General features: G+C 41.0%; 1 protein-coding gene across 2 annotated transcripts; it reads right to left on the bottom strand.

Annotated features, from left to right (window-relative positions):
* Window positions 1–1,234: 1,234 nt before the first annotated feature.
* Window positions 1,235–11,727, bottom strand: SLITRK3 (SLIT and NTRK like family member 3). 2 transcript variants are annotated; one of them, XM_003894874.4, is made up of 2 exons: window positions 11,247–11,727; window positions 1,235–5,389 (listed from the first exon to the last, which is right to left on the bottom strand). In XM_003894874.4, the coding sequence occupies exon 2, from the start codon at window positions 5,366–5,368 to the stop codon at window positions 2,429–2,431; it is 2,940 nt and encodes a 979-aa protein (XP_003894923.1). In that variant the 5' UTR covers window positions 5,369–5,389; window positions 11,247–11,727; the 3' UTR covers window positions 1,235–2,428. The 2 variants fall into 2 exon arrangements, with proteins under 2 accessions (XP_003894923.1, XP_003894922.1); XM_003894873.4 differs by lacking the exon at window positions 11,247–11,727 and adding an exon at window positions 10,240–11,125.
* Between the last annotated feature and the right edge of the window lie 4,663 nt (window positions 11,728–16,390).

Here is a 16,390-nt window from a genome sequence, read left to right as displayed (position 1 = left end):
CCTTCTAAAATAATTCCAAAATATATTCAAACAATTAAGCATAAAAGTTTGTCAAGTGCCCCAAAACTGCAATTTTATATGGATATACTTTTTTTTATTTTTATGCATACCTATGCTGACATTTCTATATAATTAATCAAGAGAAATATAAATATACTCTTGTAGACATTCATGGGGCTTTCATTTTGTTACTACAATGGCTTCATGCTATAGTAGTGACACACCTTCAGAAACTGCTAGACTCATTCTCTTTTTGTGGAAAAAAAATGTGATATAAGGCATCAGTGACTTGTGATGAATTACATTCAACACGTAATGATAATTCCTACTATGGGCACTTTGAGGAAACACTAGCGGAGAACACCGGCCTCACTGCACAGTTCTGCAGGTCCTGGGTCTGTGGCTCTCTGGAGCTCTGCTGCCCTCTAATGGCCTACTTCGATAAGTGCCTGCCTCATAGGTCTGTTTTCTTAAGTTTCCTCCACCAATTTGATACCGGCGCCGTAAAAATCCAGTATTCTTTGGTTTCGCTCACATATAAATGGATCTAAACTTGGCTTGTTGTCAGGTTAATTTTTCTACATAATTTTAATGTCATAGGACGAAAAACTCATTCAGCATCCTCTGACTTAGTTCAAACGTTATTGGGGCCAGTTGTTGTCAGTGGTTGGAAAATAGTAGTCAAATGTAAGTGACAGCTTTCACAGGATTCTGGCCATATAATTGGCTCCAAGGCCAAGGCCTTTGATATTTACTGGGTTGTGTGGGTGTATGTGGAAGCGTGTGGGTGTATGAGGGTGTGCATTGGACTACATATTTTAAAAACAATAGCAATTTTATTCTCCGATTTATTTATGTCATCTATTATCTTAAGATGTACGGATCCTTGATTACGTTCTCCTAATTAATCCTGTACTTCTCAGTGATCTAGTTATTTTATTTTCTCCCCCTTGCATCTTGCCTAGGAAACGTGCATCATTGGTTACTAAGATTGAAATTCATAAGTCAAGGAAAAAAAAAAACCTGTAAGTCAGATTTTAAGTCTCAATTGTATCCTGGTTTGGAATAGAGATGGTGGGATATAAGATTTATCAACATCACAGTGCATCAAACCCGTTAATAAATTACTTTCTGTGTAACAAGTAAAAGAAATCATTTTTTAAAACGGGAGCACGAAAGGCATGGCATAGCTGGAGTTTAAGGTTCAAGCTTTGTATCCTCTATATATAATGTATTATGTTTTTCAAAAACTTTTTATTAGGAAAGCTATACCAGACGCATAATCACTATACAATGATTAAACATTACCTTTACAATTCATAATCACTGAAATTACAGAATAAATATATGCACATTTCTTTTGAATCTTTGTGTGTGAGAGAGAAAACATTAAAAGTGCTTCCTACAAAGCTGTTAGTGATATATACCCAGTTGCTTTTTTTAAATATTATATATATATATATAAGAAAGTGCAGATGTTCTCCAAAAAATCTTGGCATCAGGATGAAGTGTCACAAAGAGGGTGCTCACCCCTAGGCGCGTGTCTTCGGCTGTTAAACCACCAGGCCTCCACTTCGGTAGAATCCAGCCTAGAATGTGACTTTTCCCAGGGTGATAGGAGAGATGCTGTGAGCTGTACACTAGCAGTGAAGGGTAGTGGAACTATGGAGAGGAGAAAAATGGATCAAACCCGAACTAAGCAGATTGGGTTGAATGGGAATGGTACGGAGTGTGTGTGTGTGTGTGTGTGTGTGTGTGTGTGTGTGTGTGTGTGTACCTGCACCAGCAGGAAGAAACTGCAGGTTTAGGGATCACGGTTTGCAGATGGATATGTGTATGAGAGACAAGATAGTGAGTGAGAACATTCGAGCAAGACCCGCCCCCTCCCTCCCCGTCTTGCAGTTTCCAGGCATGCAGCAAACTGCATTGTTAATACATGTACAGAATCTGTGCCATGATGAGAAGAAAGAAAGCCACAAATGACAAATGTCAACTTGTTTCCCCCCTCCCTTTAAAACAAAACTACAACTAAAAAAAAAAAAAAAATAGTTACTGAAAATAAAAAGACACATTGAATTTTACTTAATTAGGATCCATACAATGATCCCCGGTATACCTTATACATGGCACAGTCAAAGTCTCAAGTTTCAGTATAAAAAAATAATGATAACATTTGCTGGCAAAAGTCTGCGAAGGCACTTCATTGATTAATGATCTGAGTATGGCCCTTCCTCCAAATCACATCTGAGAGGGGAGAGCATACATCTGTATTCTCTAGTTATCATGCGGTTTCAGTTTTGTTCAGGGTAGGGAAGATCGTGAGGATGGAGTTATTGGGACAAGTGTAAAGGGAGCAAGGGATATATTTCTTTTATTTTCCTTTTCTTTTGGGGAAAAAAAAAAGCACTAATATATTTTCTTCTCTCTGTTAGAACCTATATGTTGTCTTCTCCAGGACTTCGAGGTAATCCGGCTTGGTTTGAAGTTTGGCCCTTAACTCGAGGTAATCACTTTTTTGGGTTTGGTGGTCTGTGAAGCCCTTTCCAGCCGAGAAGAGAAGGGTTTCTTTGAGCCTGGCGTCCTGCTGTAAGTCTGGGTATTGCATGCCAGGAGGGTGCACGTGCAGTTCCTTTAATTTGGGCACTGTTCCATAGAGACAGTCCACAAATCCCACTGTGCAGGGGGCAGGCTGTGGCCTCTCTCGGTCTAGTAGCATACTGCCACCACCACAGCCTCCCCCGGGAGGAAACAGCACCACCCCACCATTTTTCTCATGGTGGCGGAACCCTGCCAAGTCTCCCCCAGTTCCCCCAACGACTCCTGAAACCCCACCAACTGCTGGGTGGTGAGGGTGAGGGTGATGGTGATTCACTGTCACTATGGTGTTAAGCTGGGAGCTGGACACTGCCAGGGCCCACTCCTTCTCCTTTTCCAGCAAGGTCCGGTAGTTACTATGGTTCTCCTTGGGTGTCTCAGCAAACTGCTCACTTCCTAGGAGAGCCTCACCCATTCCCGGTGGTTGTGTCCCTGGACCCCCAAGTTCTGCACTCCCTGCTTCTTGGGCTGATGAAACAGCCACCTCCTCCTCCTCACGAGGCTTGTAGATGGGGTTGTTGCACATTTGGGTAACTGGGTGGGGGATGTACTCATACACATGACCTACAGGAGGGGCCTTCTCTGGAGAGGAAAGAGTTGGTCGACCTCCACCCCCACTTCCACCACCACCACCTCCACCATCCTCAAACAGCCGGTGGCATTGCATTTGGATGCCAGTAAGGTCCACACCTTCCTGCCGCTTGCTTCTGAAGGGCAGCTTCTTTCGACGCCTTCGGAGCACGTAGGCAAAGAGGCCTGCAGCAACAAAGACTGCTGAGAAAAACAGTACCAGAAGACTGAGAATTAACACAGAAAGTGGCACAGGGCCCCCAGGAGGAGAAAACTCATAAGGTGATGCACTGGTTGGTGCCCCAATAAGGTGGGAATCTCCAGGCTGGGCTGGGGATGCTCCAGCTGGTGCAACGTGCAGCATCTCTGGGCAAAGAACTTCCAGCTCAATAGTGCGCACATCACGGTGCGTGAGGTTCTCAGGGCTCCTGCAAAGCACATCACCAACCACACTGACTGAGCTGATGGTTTCGATCCACTGTTTAAAGGGGACCAGGTCACAAGTGCAGTCCCAAGGATTCTCATTGAGGTCTATCTGGACAATGGCGTTCAAGTGTTCCAGGACACCAGCCACGGGAAGATAGAGGAAGTAGTTCTTTCTCAGGTTGAGCCGGGCCAGGGATGTGCCTGCAAAAGCGTCCGTTGGCAGGGTCCTCAGCAAGTTATTATTGAGGAATAGCAGCTTCAAGTTGGGCATGAGGCTGAAGGCTGCAGGCTGGATTTCCCGGATGACATTGAACTCAAAGTACAAGTAGTGCAAACTCTGTAGGCCTCGGAACATGCCTGGTGTCAGCTTCTCTATATCGTTGCCATTAAGAAAGAGGCTTTTTAAGTTGGGCAAGTTGATAAAGGCCCCATCTTGGACATAGGAAATACGATTGTTCCCCAGATGCAAGAGATCCAAGGAAGAAAAATTCCAAAAATCAGAACGGTATATTTTCTGAATCAGATTGCTACTCAGATACAGTTTCTTGGCATTCAAGGGCCTTGGAAGAAGTTCAGAAATGTTATTAAATCCTCGCTCTTTGCAGTTGACAGTCAAGCCAAGGTCATTGATGTGCAAATTACAGGTACACCCAGTGGGGCATATAATGGGGATTGGTGGTCTGGTCTGATAAGGAGCAATGGGAGGCTGGTTTGGACCAGGATATAAAGCTTGGGAGGTGGAGGGTGGCCTTGGTGTTCGAGGCTGTTTGGTGGGCTTAGGCTGTTTATTTGAAGACTTGTATTCAACAGAAGAAGCAGTAAAATGGACAGAGGATAGCATTGAGGAAGGCTTAGTAGGCCATGCATTCTCCTTACTTGATGACAAATGTGGAATTCCCAAACTAGCCTCTACCTCAGAGTCAGACAACAAAGGACAGAGTTCTGTCTTCTTGATTTCTCGTAGGTCCTTTCCATGGAAATGGAAAGGGGTCTCACAGGTAATGTCTCCCACAAGGGCAGTATAAGGAATGCGTTCCAGCCAACTCTTCAGTTGTACAATTTCACATGTACAGTTCCAAGGGTTTTCTTCCAGCTGGAGTTCCATCAGGCTTCTGCCAATGTGATCTAGCATTCCTCGGTAAAAAAGAACCTTTAACCTATTTCCACGTAGGTCCAAATGGGTTAAAGAGACAGCCTTAAATAAATTGGTTGGAAGCATGGGGATGAGATTATCATTTAAAATCAGAACCCTCAATTTACTTAGGTTCCGAAATGCCCCACTCTCAATACGTTTAATGACATTGTAATCTGCCTGCAGATATTCTAGACTTTCCAAGCCAAGGAAGGTGTCATTTCTGAAGACATCCAGTTTGTTTTCATGTAGATATAGTCTCTTTAAAATCTTAAGACCATTGAAAGCTCCAGTCTGAATGTCCTGCAATGCATTGTTCCCAAGATTAATAGACACAGCATTATTCAAATGAAGAAAACTGTTGGTGTATAATTTCCTCATAGAATTCCTCTGCAGATACAGTTTAAAAGGTCTTGACCAGAACTCGGTAATCTGACTAATATTTGTAAATCCTTTACTGTCACAATGTATATGAAAGAGGCTTTCTTTAACTTCACAGTAGCATGGATCAAAACAGGGCTCATCTATTTCCTCTGAGTCCTCTATTAGGGGAATCGGGGTAGTCCATCCTAGAGCAATTGTGCTTAGAAGAATGATCCACAACATCCTTCCTCTGTGAAGCATCTCAGCTATGGAAGGTTTCATCGTTCGTGGTTGATTACAAAACTGCAACAGAAATAAAAATGCAGATTTTTAGCTTTTAGTCATATGTACTATTTTAATTGACTCCTACATGTGGGGCATTTTAAGAGCTATATAAAAACTTCAGCAATTGTAGAAGTGACACTCAAAATGAGCTAGCAATACACTTAACGTTTAGAGTGTGTCCTATATTTTAAACTTAGGAGACTCTGAAATATTGAACCATGCAGTGACATTTTCCTGAACCAAGCCATACTTGGTAAACGGCATATCGCATGAACAAAAGCAGACTGCATTGCCTCTGTATAACAAACAATAGAACTGGTACATCGTACTTCCTTTTAGGCAAAGGCAGATTCAGTAATAATAGCAATAATGTGGCCATTACACCTGTTTGCCTGTTAAAACTCATGTTGACATCAAAGATACTCATAATAAATCTGATTGGAACTCTGATGGGAAAAAAATGTTCTTTGAATTATAGGTTTTGACTATTAAAAATACATGACATACTCCAAAATTATTATATTGATTAGTATGATAAAGTGTGAGCCTGTTGCTCAATATCAGATGTTGAGATGTGTAAAATGATCAGCAACTCAGGAAAACTTAACATTTATTTTTATGAAATGATCATAACATGCTTTATAATAGTGTATAGTCAGTATGTACACTATATGTCCACATCCTTTGGCCCAAGAATAGAATACTGTCATCTTCTTTAATTTAATAAGTAATTTGTATATATTTGTATCATTTAACTATTTAAAGCATGTAGGAGTCATTAGCCCTTCTAAAAAACATGCCCATGCAATTGTCAGAGCTAAAGATAGGGACAGCTAGAGGATGCTGAGTCTGAAAGTGTCTGAATTAAAACATTCGCAAAGCTTAGTTTGGAATGTGTATCTGTGCCTTCAAGATCAACTGAGGAACCCTTTAAAAAGCTGGAAGAGTAGGTGACTAGTTAGAGGGGAGGCGGGTAGTTAAAGTCAAGAGAGAGTGGAAACCTCTATTCTTACCTGCTGATAAATGACCTATCACATGAAATAAATTTCAAAAAAGATATCATTCTTTTCCAATCAGAAGAAACAAATGCAATGCACTATTCTGATAACATAGAGTCTTCCTCTATGCATCGCTTTCCTTGCCTAATAACATCAGTATATGAAAATGTTTACATAAATAAATGTTAATAATGCAGTTTTATTATATTCTCCTTTCTGAGTCACTAAAATATCCATCAAAATTGAATAGCTGATTTTAATCAATAAAAATAAACCAAAGTTTCTAGCATATATTTTCCTCACAGATAGCACACAGAAAGATATATTTCATCAACCTTCTTCTTAAAACACAATGATATAATTTATAGGAAAAGTGAAAAAATAAATCTTCACATTACACTTGCATATAATGTTCACAGCTGTAAAGAAAGGAGATACCGTGAGAAAACAAAGAGAAGTCTGCCTCAGACATGCAATACTGAAAAATTAAAAACAATTAAATGAAAAAGAGGGAGAGAGAAAAGGCAGAAAAGCCTACATTGCAGTATCAATTAGTCTTCCATCTCCCTTATGAAATATTAAAATCTACTTAAGTTCTTCCTTCTTCACTACCTTAAATATTTTTCTTGTTTTTCAGGTCCCTGTGGTTTAGGCAAAAAAGGCTCCAGATGTCTTGGACTTACCTATTTTGCCAGAGTTTTTTGGGTTTCTTTTCTTTTCTTTCTTTTTTTTTTTTTTTGGAATTTATTTATTTATTTGTTTGTTTGTTTATTTATTTTTTAGCCTGGAACCGTGAACCATGAAAAGAAAAAGAAAAAAAAAAAGCTTGAGTTTAAGGATTCTCTCTCTTTCCCTCCCACTCCCTTTGCTTTGCTGAAGCTGAAGCAAAAGGGGATAAAAGGGGGTTGGGCGGGGGGACCAAGAGGAAAAAAAAAAAAGAGCAGCAAGCTTGAGACGTGCTGGGAATGCAATGGGCTCTTCAATGGGCTTCTTTAGGATGCAGAACTGCCGCTTGGCACACTCAATAGAGGAGGGAGGAGAAGGGGCTGCAGCAGGCTTCCAGCTCTGCTGCCCCTGCCGCTGCCGCCGCGGTGGCTGCTCTCTCTGGGTACCCACAGCACATCACTGGTCACTGGGAGGAAGGGCGGGAGGGAGGCAGGGAGGAAGGAAGGCTCAACCACAGTGCAGAATCTCAGACTTCCCTCGCTCCGGCTTTAAAAATATATATGTGCTATAACCCTGAACCCAGTATTCCACGTCATGAAAATGAGCTCCAAAGGGAACGCGCTTAGCATAGGTTCGGGAGCGAGCGATAGGAAGCCCTGACTATACAGTTGTGAGTGAGTGAGTGTGTGTGTGTGTGTGTGTGTGTGTGTGTGTGTGTAGGAAAAATAAGTAGAGGGATAGAGAACACAAACTGGCAAAATAAGAAACAAGAGCGAAGTGGGAGGAGACCAACCTATGGGAAACATTTCTTTGGTGGGGAAGGTGGAGATGGGGGAGGGGGGCGGGGGATAGGCATTTTAGGCATTTTCTTTCTTTCTTTCTTTCTTTCTTTCTTTCTTTCTTTCTTTCTTTCTTTCTTTCTTTCTTTCTTTAACTTCTCAAGGAAACCATCCCCTGGATCATCTGCTCCTCTAGTTTCCAAAGCTCCCCCTCTCTAGTGCAGGTGGTTTGAAAAGTGAGACTGTCCTTCGGAATTATCTTTTTCACAGGACAGCCATTCCCTGAAATGACGGGGATGGGGGGAAAATCCAGGTCCCCAAAGCAGAAAAGCTAAATCTGTCTGATTCTGCCTGGGTGTCCCGAATAAAAGCTCAGACAGCCTGAAAGACTTGGACCGAGTTTCTCCTGCATTTTGCTTCGATCCCTTTGCACCAGGAATTCTTTTGTTGTGCTGCAGGTCAAAGCCTTCGATATCCCCTGGATTCAACAACATTTCTTTTCTTTCGCCTTTTTAAAAACAGAGACAAGCCAATTCTCTGGAAGGAGATACAGACCACTTGGGTAACAATGGTACATTTCACATTCTGCCGCCGGAAAAGACCTCGCGGGATTGGGGTGGATTTAAGGATTTGAATGTTTTTGTCCGCTCTTTCTTTTTCTTTCTTATTTTTTAAACTCAAATATTTCTCAGTGAAATTTTCGGGAAGTGGATCCCTAGTGTATCCTAGGGAGTGGTGGGAATGGGGATGGAGGTGATTGAAGGAAGATATTGTATTGTAGAGGGACTACCAGATGATAGTTCAGGAACCCTCTCAGAGGAATTTTTTAAGGCTCAGCTGACAGCACTACAGTCCTGCCTGCTGGGAAGGAATGCAGCTTGGTGAGGAAACTGGGGAGAGCCAAGTGTGCAGCAAAGGAGTCTAATTAACAGGACCCGTGTGCTGTGGATGCTCCCCATCTGCCCCCACCAGCACACACCAACCCTGTCACCAACTTGCCGAGGGGGAGAAGGGAGGGACTTTTTGGTTGCAAAAGAACTAAACTGAACCTCAATTGCCCAAGGGCTCAAAGTTAGTAGGTAGAGACGGTTTCCCCTTAAAGGACGCTTTACAAAAGCAAATTTTAAAGCAAAGCACAGCTTACATATCAATACCTTACTGCTCTACAACAGGTAAATCACCTAACAATGTGTTCCTTAAAAGTCAAAGGCAATTTCCATAATATTTTGCATTTAAAATGACCGCGCGTGAGTCCACTGACACACAGTAGCTAATTTTAGAAACATGCCACCGTAGACTAAGTAAGCAGGAGGGCAGAATTTTCTAACATTCTACCCTTAAAATTCCAGACCCACCCTATTTATTCCCATAGGTCTCAGCCAAGAAGTAAACCAATACCGATAGCCTAAGCTCAGAATCAGAGCAATTCCCCCTTCCTCACCAGCTGCCTGCACCCGCACCCTCCCCCACCCCATCCCCCGCCCAGCACTTTGGGTACCCAATGTGCAGAGGCGGTGACTATTTATCGGGTCTTATCGGAACCCATGATGTGATGGAATCGATGGGTAACCCGGAGGCTGCCCTGAGCTTCCAGATGACGGTAAATATTGTCTCGGCGATGAAGTCTCTGTTCCTTCTTGAACTAAAACCCCTTAAGTTCTGGACCTGGGCTATGTCCTAAAGGCTATCTCATCTTTTTGCTTTCCTTTAGCTCAGGATAGCGTGTCTAAAAGACAGGGAGGTCTCCAAAAGTTAGGGGTATTGAGCCATGGGGCCCCGATTTTTTCCGTGTCCTGTTGGGAGCGCCCAGAGCCATTTGTTTGTCCAGAGAGAGGACAAGAAGCCCTTTCTCCCCGCTGTGCCCCCTTCCCACTTCCTCCTCCCCACTGCTGGATCTTACAGCTCACTAATCTCTTCAGATCTGAGATTAAATATTTCAATATGGAAGCAAACTATCTTCCCTAGAACAAGTAATTAAAATGCTGCATCATTCATTTTCTGAAGAGCTTTCAGCCGTCTATAGATCCTTTTCTAATCTGCTGTCGTCAGGCGAAACGCACAATGGTCTGTTTAGAAATGGAAAATTATTAAAAGCTCAAGCGTTTTTCCTTCTACCTCTTACAACACTAGCGAACAATCCACTGGGGGAGGGGTCCTTCGCTCTGCCGCCTGGCCTATTTGTTGGAGTTACTTACGATGTCTTCACCCAGAAAAGAGGTCCGAGGGTATGTTAGTCTCCGATACCCCTCCTTCCACCAACGTCCTTACACCTAACTGATCCAATTCAAAACTGCAACAAACCCCTAGCACCTGTGAGCGTACAGAAGACACCGCGGCCAAACTCGATGTGCTCTACAATGCACATCCTACATACGAGAAATACTGGTTTCAATTAGGCAAAGTAGGAAAGGATGGCGGCGAGTACCTATGGTGCAGAGCGCTCAGGATCTCCGAGGTTTGCTCCGAGGGGCTTCCCAGCGGGAGGGGCAAACTCTCTGGGAGGCTGAATTGTATCCATCATACTGTAGCCTTGTAGCTTCTCCTCTTCTGGCCACCAACTTTCCGAAAGGCTACCAAATCACGCTTGTAATCCGTTTAAATGTTTCCACCTTTGAGATTTGCAGGGAAATGGTCGCTGCATACCAATGGGAGAGCCGGGCGCGCACCTAGCGCTGCGATGTCAGTGACAGGGAGCTCACAACCACAGCTCCCTATGCCTTCGATGGCAGGCAGGCAGGCAGGCAGAGTGAGTGTCCCAGGACTAGGTTCCTTTGATTTAAAATCTCAGTGCTCTCGATCAGTGTAGAGCTTCGTTGTTCCCGAGAGCCTGAGCTCAGTCTCTGGATTTCTCTCTTTCTCTCTTCCTGAAGGGTTGTCACTCACAATCCCTGCCCGAGGCCTCCTTCCATCCGAAAAGATGGAATTAGCCCTTGCTTTTCCAGGGTGTCTTTGCTCTTTGCCCTTTAGGTGGGTGGGAGTGGGGGTGGATGGTGTGTAGATGAGAGAAGAAAAGGGTGGGGAGAGGCGGAAAGGAGGCAGGAAGGGGGCGACTAGATCTCAGATCCCAGCATTGGTCAGACGGCGAAGGTGGGGGGAAAGAAGGAGAGAGGGAGAGAAGATACAAATACACAGTATGGCTGTGCACACCAAATTCCACTTGGATTTGGGAGACCTCAGGCAAAGCACGAAGGTGAAGCGAGCCCGTTGGCAGAGAGTGAGTCCCCTGACCGCTCACCATTCAAGCACCCTCACTTCTCCAGCGGGAGAAGGTGCGGGGGAGGGGGGCGGGAGGGGGAGGGGACCGCAGAACGTTTCAGGCCAAGGAGACGCTCGCGGCGGCAGCGGCGGCGGCATCTTTTAAGACTGACCTGCTTTAAAAGTGCCACTTTAATGGCCTAGGAAATAACTAAAATCGGATTACACGTTACTTACCAACGTCTCCTCCTAAACGGAAGCGCGAGGTCGGGTATAAGGAGTCAATATAGGAAGCGCAGGGCTGGAACCTGAATGCAAATCCATCAGCCGCCCCCAAATCGCGCACCAAGGGAGCGGCGCTCGGGAGCCCCCAGATCAGCCCATCGCCGGAGCTCCGCCAGCGCGTCCCCCCCGCACCCCCGGCCCCTCCTCCGCGCCAACTGTGTAAATCAGCCGCCGCAGTCCTCTCTCCGCGCATCGCAGGCAAAATCCCGGCTTAGGAAGCAAGGAAGCAAGTGATCTCTCTCTCCCTCTCTCTCTCTCTCTCTCTCTCTCTCTCTCTCTCTCTCTCCCCTCTCTCCCTCTCCCCCCCCCCCCCCCCCCCCCCCCCCCCCCCCCCCCCCCCGCCTCTCGTTCGCTCGATCTGTGCCCCTCTCCCTCTCCCCCATTATCGGTCACAACCTGGCAGCTCTTCAAGAGACACCCTGTGAAATTGAGTGTCGGGAAGTCAGCATTCTGTATCTGTGGATTGATTTGTAACGTGTATTTGCAAATGAGAGAGATGCCTGTTTGGAAAATTACAGCCCAAAAGGTGGTGGGTAATCAAATTAAGAACATCTGAGCTGTATTGGTGGGCGGTATCGCTAAACGCCTCCGGGGAGCGGTTTCCAAGTGATTTGCAGTAATCCCCCACCTTCATGATACATGGGTGACGATTTGAAAGTACACATATTTCCTCATCTGTTTACATTTGCCAGGGGTGGGGGGGTGGGGGAATAAAACTGTAGGGCACAGGGAGTTGGGAGGGGGGCATTTTCCGGAGAGATGCTGGATATCATTTCGTGACAAATTAGATAAGGACACTGAAACAATTATTACACGTATGTGAAAGTGTTATTACAACATTATAGAGGCGACCATTACCCCCACTGCAGTCATACTAATGCAGTCGTTTAATGCTCCATTCAATCTGCAGTGTAAACCAACGCAATTCTTTTTAATAGATCCCTTTCATCTGCTACTGTGTTGGAAAGAGGGCAGCCTTCCACTAACTCCCAAAGTGAATAGAAGGTAGCCTGGGGAATCATCTCTGTATCTCTTGCCATTTCTTCCTGAAGTGAATGCAATACATTGTCCAAGGCAAGCAAAGTTATTTAGCTATTATAATTGTAGAGGTAGAATGATCTTGACCCTATTTTTAAAATCATTCAAAGAACTCCAACTCACCCTTTGCAAATAAACAGTACTCTCTTTTAATTTATGCATAAAATCCTTTTACAGACAGGCCTGGATATATGTTTTGCATCTTTATTTAGTGAATTTGTATATACTATAATTTATACCATCATTAGTTCATATTATGGACATATAATACCACAAGTTAGTGTCCATATTACCTACATTAAAAGATAGGAAAGGATGGAGTTGGTCATAGAGACAGCCAGAGGCCTGTGGAATTTTTTGGGATATATATATACACACACACACTAAATTTAGTATGGCAACTGTGTTGGTTCTGCATAAAGTGAATTTAGATTTTATATATATATATATATGTATATATCATACTTACATTGTTTCCATTTGTTCTTTAAAATACTCAGCATTCTTGAAGATTATTAAGATTAGTAAAGTATCTACAGGGACCTAGAAAGTAGTAAAAAGCACCATGTATTAAAATGGATTCTTTTTAAAGAAAGCATTTCAGACTCACTGGCATGAGTTCCAAACCTCTTTCCAGTATTTTCTAGGATAATAGATTCTTCCATGTGAATTTTACATACAGGAAGACATAAATGGACAAGAAACATTTGTCATAGGTGTTTCACTCACTGGGTCTCCAAATTGGCCTTCAAAGTGGTATATCCAGGCAGGGTTGCCAAAGGAGTACATCTCCATAATGAATCAGTCAGATTTAGGAAAAACCAAACTGCATCAGTAGTTTGATGTGTCACAGAGATATTTTTGGCCTTTTCAGGTGGTTGCCCAATTTGAGGAGAATCACTCCTGGGTACACCATATTTTATGTGGGCAAGTGTGAAATCACACACATCCCCTTTGAGCCCCAGGGCTGGAGGATATTAGAGTAATCCTGAAAGACATTAGGCAACATCACTCCTAAAGTTACTAGATCTCTTTAACTTTTTGGAAATATTTTCAAGGTTATTTTGATAAGAGAGCTATGAATATATTAATTTGTTTACTCTGAGCAGATGTTAGTATGGCCTGAGGGTACTGGGGAGCTGCAGAAGATTGAATAGCTAGAATGGGTTGTTAGTGTTAAATGTGAGTACTCCCCATACAAATATTACAGGCCAGATAAAAATATTGTAGAGTAAGTGATTATGATGGATATTTGATTTTATGTTGTGAGTTTTTAGTGCTTTCCACACAGACATTTACATGTCCCTAGTTTTATTTAACCAAACATCATTTACATAAAATAATATATAGGATGTAATTTTTAGTTCAACAAATATTGTGTCTCCATTGCTGATTTGTTTTTAAATTATAAACATTACAATATTTTATATAGTTTTTTAAACTATTCTGTCATTTTTCAGAGGGGAACAATGATATCAAAATAACTAAGATAGACTTTATTTTTTCGTCTAGCATATATTTTGCTCATTCTGATACTTTAAATAAAATAAATACATGTTTTAAAAGATTTACTACTAATTAAACTAGGGTTAGAGAACTGTTTGTTGTACGATGAAGTGGGCACTCAAGAAAGTTCCAAACTCTAAATGTAGTTGTAGTAATCTATGATTATGTACAACATACTTAGGTCATTTACGTATTCGGTTTGTCTGTTATTAAGCATTGTAAAAACATTTGTGAAGCATTGTAAAAACATTTGGTAAAAAAAAAAAAACATTTTTTTTTCTCTTTGTTCATTGCAAAATCTGTTTAGGTCAACAAATTACATGTTTGATAACCATCAAAACCTAACTGCCTTACCATTTGCTTAACTTTTGATATACCGCTGTTGAAACCATTGAAAATATAGTTACACACAATTTTATAAATGGGAACATAGGCTGTAGAAGTTAAATAAATAAAAATATGATAAAACATGAATTAATATTTTTACTTTTGTTGTATGTTTATTTCTGTTGATCTTTCTGTATCTCCATAGAAGAAACACTTTTGAAACATTTTATGTCGTAGAAAAAGTTCCAAACCAATTGATAATTTTTTAATAGCATCTTATAAAACTTAGTGAATCAGCATAGATTTAACAAGCTGTAAGTATGAAGAAGCTGCAAGATATTCAATTAAAAATTGATCTTTTATATCCTGTTTCACTAAAACATTTTAAAGCACTTTATAGGCATCTACTAAATGAAACTTCAGCTTCTTTTGAAGTAAACAAGTGTTTTAATCTCAAAGGTTATGTGAGCTATATTGAGACAATCAGATTTAAACTATTCAGCATGAACAAATGTTTATTTATAGGCTGAATTAGGCACAAAGTTATTGTCTCCTTTTAGAGATATTTTTCAAAATTATTTGGAATTAATAAATTATAGATGTTAAGATTAAAATTACTCAGGGGGAAAAAGTTTTAAAAGACTAAGATGAAGAGAAATAAATCAAATGTATAAGTTGAAGTAAATTGATTATTGAATAACGCATCAGGAAATAAAGGTAGGTGTTATACATAATGGAAAAAGGTAAATCAAATAAGCTTTAATGGTAGAAAAATATTTTTAAACATGATATTATGAGAGAATAAAATAATAATTTTATAGAATCATAAAATCTCAAGGTTAAGAGGGACTTGGAAGGTAATCTAATTTGACCAATTATGTGATATTAGAATCTACTTCACTATCCCCCAGCAAGTTGTTATCAAGATTATGAACATTTTTAAAATAAACTTTTATTTTTAGTTCCAGGGTACACATGAAGGGTGTGCAGGCTTGTTTCATAGGTATTGGAGCTTAGTGCATTTCAGAGCAGGCCATTTTATTTTTGGACAAATCTAACTGATTGAAAAGAAAGTTAAGCAAATTAAAACTTCTACTTTCCGTCAATTGTTTTTGTTTTACCCCTTGATGACTTGTTTAAAAGTCTAAGGTAGCGAACTTCCTAGTTATTTAAGTTTATATTTATGCAAAGAAACTCACCTGCCAGGTAGAAATGCAGAACTAGTTTTCCAGATATGAGTTTGAGCTAGAGAAAGACTGATTTAACTTGATAAATAACTGAAGCCGTGAAACTACAGAATATGTTGTAAGCACTGAAGTGACAAAATGTTAGAGAGCATTGTAGTGCTTGAGAGTTACTTCTGAAACATCCACAATAGTTTCATTAGTCTTCATGGATATCTCTTTGGGAGCACATTTGAAGTTCTGTATGTGTCCTTTTAATCTACCGACTTTAAACCAGCTACATCATAGAAGAACAGTACTGGTATCAGCTACAGAGATTAGAGAGCATAAACCATATATGTAAATATTTACATGTAAAACCAAATTTCTCATGGTTTTTGAATTTTTGAAAGCCATTTGAGAACATGAATATAAAGTGAATATTTTGAAATCAGGCTGATTTCAATATAAAGAGCCTGATGAAAAATGCTTTCAGCACCAAATATGAGAATAGATAAAAGGCTTTAATATGATCATGTGCTGGAATTCACAAATAATGGAAATCTTACGTACAGTCATGCATCTTAAGTATAGAACAAGAGTGTAGTGAAACACTGAATATATTTCTTAGTGTCAGAAATTCACAAAGTAACTTATTTAAATTAAAAAAAAAAAAAAAACCTAAAGTTTCTTTGAATTTGGCTGCCTCCCTTATATCACTACTGAGGCTTAGGCATCTATAGCTGCTTTTAGCTACTATATTCTATCTAAGTCTCCCTTCACATTTCTATGTTGCTAAACAACCAATGTTTAGTGATTTCCATAACTGTAACTCTGCCTTTTTAGTACTGAAATTGATTTTTTCTTATTTGGGCATCTAAAGATAAATGTATTATTCCATATGCATGTCATTTTTTTCTTCACCATGTTTGACAAAATACTTTCACGATGAATGATCTGAATTTGGCACTTCAGTTGGCGTGGTTTTTTAAAACACTGGTAAGTAGGAAAACATTTATTACAAATGTCATTATTTTGCAAATATTTTAAATAATATGAACA

This window comes from Papio anubis, chromosome 2 (genome assembly GCF_008728515.1).
Source record: "Papio anubis isolate 15944 chromosome 2, Panubis1.0, whole genome shotgun sequence".
NCBI lineage: Eukaryota > Metazoa > Chordata > Mammalia > Primates > Cercopithecidae > Papio > Papio anubis.
This window is presented reverse-complemented; position numbering and strand designations above follow the sequence as displayed.

What these genes read in the sequence shown, in the direction of transcription:
- SLITRK3 (XM_003894874.4), bottom strand. Translation starts at nt 5,368, where the DNA reads ATGAAACCTTCCATAGCTGAGATGCTTCACAGAGGAAGGATGTTGTGG.